This window comes from Phyllopteryx taeniolatus, chromosome 10 (assembly GCF_024500385.1).
Source record: "Phyllopteryx taeniolatus isolate TA_2022b chromosome 10, UOR_Ptae_1.2, whole genome shotgun sequence".
In the NCBI taxonomy this organism is placed as follows: domain Eukaryota; kingdom Metazoa; phylum Chordata; class Actinopteri; order Syngnathiformes; family Syngnathidae; genus Phyllopteryx; species Phyllopteryx taeniolatus.
The window spans coordinates 16,743,238-16,752,080 of NC_084511.1; the positions used below are offsets into that span (position 1 = coordinate 16,743,238).

Sequence of the window (8,843 nt, forward strand, 5' to 3'; positions counted from 1 at the left end):
ATGACCTACATGTTCTAGAAATGTTCATCTTTTCATTGATGAAGCCTTTCACCATTTTAGTTGCTATTGTATTCCCATGGCCCCCTTGTCACAGATATGACACTTCAATACCTAAAGTATGAATAGAGTTCCTGAGTGGAGTCTTTCAGTGAAAATAACACGAGTATTGCCACAATTAGCAACATTGTCTAAATGAAGTTTCAAGTTAGTAGACTGTTAGTTGGAAATGAATTCACAAAAAACACTGAAAGTCGTACTTTCCTATTAGCCATTTGATTACGTTTTTGATTCAATGATACTTAGATACTGTTGTTTTCTACAATACATCATATCGCTTTACTGTAGCTTTACATTGCCAGTGGATCAGTTTTTAACTTCCATCGCTGCCAATAGCGATCTGGACCTTTCTCTGCATCATCTTGAGATGTTTATCATTGGCTTTATTTGGTGTCAACCCAACAAGGAGCCTTGCCTACCTGTCTAACCTCTATTGGAACCTTCCATTGCGCTGCTATTTGCAGTCAAGCCGGACGGCTATCAGTTGGTGGCAAACACTGGTTCCTCCGCTAACATGGCGCTCATGAGTTATTGTTAAAAGCCCTTGGCTCCACTGAAAAGCACTGTATAAATCTAAGGTCTTATTATTATTATTATTATTGCTGTTATTATTATTAATAGTCTCATGCAGCGTTGAATGAATACAAAGTGGTTCTTCTGTTGTCTCCTCAGTAATTACCAGTGAATCTTTGTGACAATCTTTCTTCTCAAGTCCAGTGGACGCAACAATTATTTTACACCAGCTGCAGCGAATGTACTCAAGTACAAGCAGAATATTGTACAAAAGAGTAATGTGAACTCATTAAAAAAGATTTGCTGTTCAAAAATGTTTCTCTTGCTCATTTTTGTATTAAACAGCTTCGAACCACATTTTTTAAAATCAGTTTTCCTGATCACATCCCCAAAACATGCATGGCAGGTTGATTGAAGACTCTAAATTGCCCGTAGGTGTGAATGTGAGTGCGAATGGTTGTTTGTTTCTAGGTCCCCTGCGATTGACTGCCTCCTGCCCGAAGATAGCTGGGATAGGCTCCAGCACTCCCGCGATCCTTGTGAGGATAAGCGGCTCAGAGAATGGATGGATTAATCAACCATAAACAGCCAAAGAAACTATTAATGATACCAAGAACTACAAATAGTGTTGACACATGACCGCTTTTAAGTGAAAACACAATTAAAACTGTGCTATGTAGCTTCTTCTTCTGTACCCTAGGCTGGAATTCTGCATTACAACACCAGGCCGTTGTTGTTTCCTACATGGTCTCCCATCCAAGTACTAAGCAGGGCCAACACTGCTTAGCTGCTGAGATCAGACGAGATCGGCATTCTCAGGGTAGTACGGGGAAACAGCATCTATACAACTACAAAACATATTAACCTTCCCCTGGTCACATAAACTCCCTAACTGACATCTTTATTAATAGTAACATGATATCATAATTAACTAAACAACTACAACCCCAATTCCAATGAAGTTGGGAGTTTGTAGTGTTTTCAATTAAATATAGATTGAACATGATTTGCAAATCATTGTATTCTGTTTTTATTTATGTTTCACACAATGTCCCAACTCATTGGAATTGGGGTTGTATATGACAACTAAATTGTTTCAGCATTTGAGCAAGGACATGTTGTCTTGGCAAATATCCCACGTTTTTAGTCAGACAGAACGGAGCTGAATTTGTTCGATTATGACATCCTTAAAGTCACATTTGAGCAGTACCTCTGCATCGCTTCTTACATAGTTTGCATGCTTGGAAACCAGTGCTAACATTCCCTCGATAAAGACACATGTTTTTCCTCTCTCACTGAACATGACTCTCTTAGTATGGTTTCTACTTATGCACATTTCACAGGCAACATTATCTTGTCCATTTGAACAAACAGCAACATGTCTATATCTCTATGCAGAAATGTTTGTTACTAAATGGCAGTACAACGATAAGTGGGGTTAGTAGCCACACTGGAACCCTCCATTTTGACCACAGTCACCTTGGATGAGTGTTGGGAACTGTTCAGCATGTTTCTGCGACAAAGACGTTCACGGTAATTTTGGGCAAAGATGAGCAACATAAGTGGGTTAATGCAGCTATGGGAGTAGCTGAGGCAGATACTGATGTTGTAGGCATAGATAAAGGTGACGGTCGGGGAGTTGTTGCTCAGGTTGATCACCTGGATGACGTGGTACGGCGACCAGCAGATCAGGAACAGAGCGATCACCATCAGCACCATCTTGGTGGCCCTTTTGGCCCACACAGTCTGCTTGCGTTTCACCCGACGGATGGAGCTGAACACGTAGTAGAGCGTGAGCGAGTAGAAGGTGCTGATGATGATGAGCGGGATGATGAAGCCCAGGATGGACTGGTAGAGGGTATACCAGTACATGTCCTCAGGTCCGTCTAGGTACATCATGCAGATCTCCAAATGTTGTCTCCGTACAACTTTCGCATACATCATGACCGGCACAGTGAGGAGGAAGCTGCCAATCCACACCAGCACGTTGATGATGATGGTCCACTGAATGGTCCTCCGCTCTGAGGTGGGGTGCACGATGGCAATGTACCTATGGGTAAGAAATTATATTTTTAGAGTCATACCACAATCTGAAACGCAGGCGATAAGCGGAATGTTGCTAGACTTGGAATGACCAACATTACTTTAATCCCTGATACCTCACTGAAGAAAATCTGAGGTGGCTTTTATGTGATGTACTCTCAGCACATAATTTGGCCACCGAAGGAATAAATGGAGTTAAATATAGAAAAGAGCACACAAATAGGATTGGCACTAAATCGATAACAGACCTCCACCAAGACCGCCAATCCCAAGCATGTTCAGCAAAATTCCCATGTAACACATAAAGTTGAGCTCCCTCACTGCCCCAGTGCTAGTAGACTGTAACACCCAAAAGCGAGAATAATATGGTTTTAATTCATCCATCCATCCATAGATGTATTTTCGATGCCGCTTATCCTCGTTAGGGTTGTGGGTGAGCTCGAGCCGATCCCAGTTTAGGAGGAAGGGTACACCCTGCAATGGTTGTACCATCATAGGGCACATATGGACAAACAACCATTCACACTCACATTAGAATAATTTAGAGTCTTTAATTAACTTAACATGCATGTTTGTGGAATGTGGAAGGAGTACCCAGAGAAAATCCTCGCAAACACGTGGAGAACATGCAAACTCCACACGGGAAGGCCAGAGCCCAGATTTGAACCCCCAACCTCAGAACTGTAAGGCAGATGTACGTACCACTCATTTACCATGCAACCCTTTTTCATTCCTATATTGGCACTACATACAGTACAGTACAGTAGCCAATACATAGGCTACTGTAATGCTCATGTTTTTTTCACAACAAATCCCAAATATTAATTCAACAGCAAAAAATTTCATTCAGTTTTGGAGCTACTCAGCCATTTAAGAAATGGTCAAAATGGTCCCCTGTGGCGTACCCAGGGCCAATCCCTACCCCTACAAGTGTTAATTCTGATGCACGACTACAAGTTACTTTCCCACCAAATCTATCTCTCTCAAGTGACTTTGGCTACAACGAATTTCTTTTTTTTACGACTACAAGTTACTTTTGTACCAAATTTACCACACTAAGCTTGGAGTGAGTGACGTCATGCATGCTGGGATCGTGACATCTATGATCCAAGCACTCTCCTACTTGTCAAAGGACTCGCTCATCTATTAAGGGTTAAGAGTTGGGTGAAGTGAGCTGCGGTTTATTATTTTGTGTGATCTATCCATCAAAGTTTGTCTATGCTTGACCATGTTTTGAAAAAAATTAATTTATGTAGGCACGGACACAATGATGTAGTAATTGTTTCATTGATCAAGAGCCCTTATTTCGATTGCGTAGCACTGATTATTGTGTCTTGAAGCAATTGGCAAAATGTAGTGCACTGCTTGTTTGCAACTGGTGTAATGTCTAAATAAACCAACACGATGTCCACTACGTGAAGAGGAGGGCTATCGATGCCACGGCACAACTTTTTTTTTTTTTTTTAGTTTATCCCCTGTCATTCAAGGAAATTTTGTCAAATAGCCAACACTAACTTAAATGCTAAAATCCAGATACAAATGTCTCAGACACTTCATCTTAAGCATAGAAAATTACCTTTTATCTGATTAATAGAAGCGACACAGCACAGCAAGCTAATTAAACACACAGCTCGGAGCTACACAGGCACAAATAGCTCCCTTGACCCTTCGTGGAGGCCATTGTTTTCTACCAAAACTCACTGAGTCATCCGACACATTACACTTTGGAAGTATGTTAATTTCTTAAACCACCAAACCTGTAAGCTGTCGCTGTCTCAAAAAAAGCAAACAAGGAGACCACTGGTGAACTAAACAACAGATGGGTAGCTCAGGGGGAAAAGCAGCAGCATTGTGAGGGAGTACAATAGCAACAGCCTGCATAGTGCAGCAGTACAGGGTATGGATATGAACCAAAGCAAAGATGCTACACTAGGAGATGCAAACCGCTCATTTGAAAGAAGACTAGGAAGGCCAGAACAGAATTTTTCAGAAAAGTACCGATACGTGTACTACATGCCAGCTATGCGAGCTCCACGGACATGGTTGATGTCAGCTGTATTCCATTCATAAATAATTGAACAGCGGACATCAAACCTTATGATAACCTCATTGCACCAGCTCATTCTGTATTTAATTAGGGTACCCGCTCAAATTGTTTGTCGCCACACCGGCCAACAGTACTGATAATACCCCAGTGTCGCACGGATCGCTGCGATAATGCATTGTCCTCTTCCGCACAAAGATGCAATCTCCATGCGAGACTGGTATTATGCCGGTTGTTTGTTTGTATGTGCCCTGCGATTGGCTGGCGACCAGTTCAGGGTGTACCCCGCTTCCTGCCCGATGATAGCTGGGATGGGATCCAGCACGCTCGTGACCCTAGTGAGGAGAACCAGCTCAGAAAATGGATGCATGTGTCCGTGCCTAGTGGGTTGGCTAGGGGGTGGTATTGGGTCGCTGAGGCCTCCTCCAGGTGGACAGTTGTCAGGGCGCCTCGGTGGGGCCGCCGGATCGCCCTTGGTCCCTTGGTGTGGGACGTGTCCCGTCCGGGCTGCTTTCGGGTGGACTCCTGTGCCCGATCCCCTCTCTTGATTGATTGGGTGGGGTCCTCAGCCTCCGCGGTGCAGGCACAGCAATTACGGGATACTTCTGTCACTCATTGTGCATGCAAAATGGTATCAATTCACTTGCATCCGTCCACAGGCACACACCCCTGGGACTTTTTTTCTGGGAGTGGGGCCACTCACTTAATGCGACCAATAACTCATGAATATGCGAATTGCTTGGGTATCCACTCACTCACACTCTGGTCCTGTTGACATTTAGAATTTACATAGCCACTCCCACCACACTTGAGTTGTACAGCCGGGTTCACATCCCTTGTCCTGTATGCTTATTCTCCTGTCCTTGTCCTGTCCTATCTTGGCTTGTCCTTCCCTCACAGGGTGTAGCACCACTGCCCAATGCAACACTCATATCTCGTGTTTCATTGTTCGAGATATGTAATGATTTACTGTTCTCATCTTGTTTACAATTAGTGATTTGTCTTTTTTCTCTTCGTCTCTCACTCCCCTCTAAAAACTTTGTTCTGTTTGACTGATCGACTCTGGTTCTCAATAAATATCAATTATATGCTTATTATAAGCATTGGATCTTAAAAACTCCATTGTGACACAGTAAAACTGTTCTGGCATAAAAGGGAAACAGATCCTCCATTTTGCTTGACCTGACACCCGAATAGGACAAAAAACAAAAAAACAAAAAATAAGAGGAGCTGCGTTGATTGGTGGCGAATGAAGTCGGCTGGAGACACACCGACCCTCTCTTAAATATGCTGGCTCATGGCGTCTGATTGTGGCTTTAATTTGCTATGATATACTGCGATGGTTTTACCACTATTATAGTCCCTGATGGCTTTTACTTCTTGCATTTCAGTTCGGCATCAGCATCACACACAATTTCTAGTTAATAATAATTGACAAAGCGGCACGGTGGAAGACTGGTTAGAACGTCTGCCTCACAGTTCTGAGGACCGGGGTTCAATCCCGGCCCCGCCTGTGTAGAGTTTGCATGTTCTCCTCGTGCCTGCGTGGGTTTTCTCCGGGCACTCCGGTTTCCTCCCACATCCCAAAAACATGCATGGTAGGTTAATTGATAACTCTAAATTGCCTGTAGGTGTGAATGTGAGTGTGAATGGTTGTTTGTTTGAATGTGAGTTTGTTTGTTTGATTGGCTGGCAACCAGTTCAGGGTGTACCCCGCCTCCTGCCCGATGATAGCTGGGATAGGCGCCAGCATGCCCGCGACCGTTGTGAGGAGAAGCGGCTCATAAAATGGACGGATGGATGGAATAATTGACAAAGAAAATCCTGGTGGCGCAGAATAGTATGAATTATGTATATGATTCAAATATGTGAATAGACTGTATTTCTTAACTTTTTGCCTTGTCAGTGATAATACAGAGCTGACATTTAAACTGATTTTGACGTATCTTGAACTGTGTTTTGCCTACAGTATATAAAAAGCATATTGCTGTGCTTGTTTTTGTGAAGTTGGTGCCTGTCTTCCTTCCATCTTTCTCTGTGGCCTTCAGTGGAAAAAGTTTGGACATCCCTGATCTAAAGGATTAACAATACATGTGTGATTTTGCTTTTTCTTTGGCTTTTTGTGTGTGTGGTGTTTATTTTTTATTTTTTGCAATGCTACCACAGTATCGGTAAGTTAGCATAGAAACGGCAACGGCGCATATTTGGCAAGCAGTACAGGTCTCTGTCCTGGTTGTTCGGTACAATATTGCTAAAACAGAATTCTGATAAAAGAAGAACACTTTGTTTAGTGTTGGTTTTATGTTGCTTCAAACGATTAATAAAGGCTCCTGATAACAGCAGCAGTTTGTAATTTCCAGTCCACTATTTAAAAAAATGAACTTACCGATCAATGCAGAGCACGGTAACAATTCCCACGGTGGTGAACTGGTTACTCACATCCACCACCACCACCGCCTTGCACATAAAGTTCCCGAAGACCCACTGCCTGTCTCTGACCAGCTGGTGGATGTTGAAGGGCATCACCAACAAGAAAAGCATGTCTGCTATGGCCAAGTTGAGCACGTAGACGTCCGACACCATTTTCTTCTTGCACCCGGCCACCGCATAAATGACCAGTCCATTGGCCAGAACTCCCACACAGCACAGGATGCCATAAATGGACGGTAAAATGTGCATGAAAGTGGTGATGTCGATTAAGCTTGTGGACAAAGTGGTTGCGTTCCAACCACATGACGGGTTGGTTGAGTTTTTTTGGCAGAAAATGTCCGTGTCATTCATCTTTTGGAGGTTAGGATCCTCCTTTCGCCAGCTGGTGCAAGTGCGCGCCGCGCGTCTGGAGCCGCCAAACTCTTGTCGGCTGCTCGCTTGCTCCTCTAAGCCGCCGGCCGGATGATGTGTGATGACAAACAGGCGAGGGCTATACTAACTACAGGAAGAGCGCCAGCCGCCCAGCCTCTGGAGCATGTCTTATATCTGGGGGCCGACAGTGGAGTGACCGAGGACCAGGAGGACTCTCAAGGCTCGTGCGCCACCAAGTAAAAGTTCCCTCCCTTCCAACATTACTGGCTCTGCCGTGAGGCAGCCAAATCAGCAAATAAGTCACGCTGGACTTACTCCAGTCAAGTGGTCCACAATTTGTAGGACATCCTCTTTTCTAATTCCATCAATTCTTTCTTTTTTTCTAAACAGCAATGTACAGTAGCCTTCCTTGCATTTTGTAAACAAACAACACAACAATACAGCATTTCATAATAACAATAATAATACTGTATAATAACTATGATAAATGTGTACTGTGCAGGGGAGAATAATAATTTCATCCATCTCTGTATTCTTAAATTTGCTCTCTTACAAATAAATTCTCTAATTTGTACAGATGTATAATTGATAATTACATAAACAGTATAGATAGATAGATAGATAGATAGATAGGCATCCATTCTCTGTACTGCTTATCCTCACTGCGGGTATGCTGGGGTTTATCCCATCTGACTTTGAGCGAGAGGGTGGGGTGGACTGGTCGCCAGCCACTCGCAGGGCGTGCAAGCACAGGGAGAGCATACATGTAAACTTCACACAGGGAGCCTAACCTTGGAACTGTGAGGTGTATGTGCTAATCACTCGGACACTGTGCCATAAAAACATAAAACAGAATTAGAGAAAGATGTAAACTTGTTTTATAAAATATTATTTCTGCATGCACTGTAATATTTGTGTATTGGGTGTGTGCCTTCTAGAGCCGAGGCCTATTGAGTGACATTTGGAGCAGGTTAGTTTGATGTGCACAGGAGTTGTGTCCTACAGCAGCTCCTTGCAAATTTTTTCATTTGGTATTTATGTGTTCGACTGCATGTCCAGTCCGCGTTATTAGGAATCCCAAGCGCGTTCCTGGCAAGACACGTCCCGCTGCAGCATGATTGGCTCCTGCATCGCGGGAATGGCAAGCTACGCAGATGTAACGAGTCCGTTACAGCCGATTGTCCATTATATAGAAGCATTTTTGTTTTTGGGCCATATTCTGGCGGGATACAGAAGCTGATCATAGTGCAGCGGCGCGTGTCCTGGAGTCAGTAATATTGGAGCATGGTGTCTCCTGGCAGGAATGCGAATGGGATTCCTAATAACCCGTCCGGTCCAATAAATGACCAAAAGTGCATCGCCAACTGTGGCTCACCTTGCCCAA

At 43.6% G+C, this 8,843-nt stretch overlaps 1 protein-coding gene across 1 annotated transcript; it reads right to left on the bottom strand.

The window, feature by feature from the left end:
• Positions 1–1,584: 1,584 nt before the first annotated feature.
• Positions 1,585–7,632, bottom strand: mchr2b (melanin concentrating hormone receptor 2b). Its single transcript, XM_061786622.1, has 2 exons — positions 7,044–7,632; positions 1,585–2,620 (listed from the first exon to the last, which is right to left on the bottom strand). The coding sequence occupies exons 1-2, from the start codon at positions 7,436–7,438 to the stop codon at positions 1,981–1,983; spliced, it is 1,035 nt and encodes a 344-aa protein (XP_061642606.1). The 5' UTR covers positions 7,439–7,632; the 3' UTR covers positions 1,585–1,980.
• Between the last annotated feature and the right edge of the window lie 1,211 nt (positions 7,633–8,843).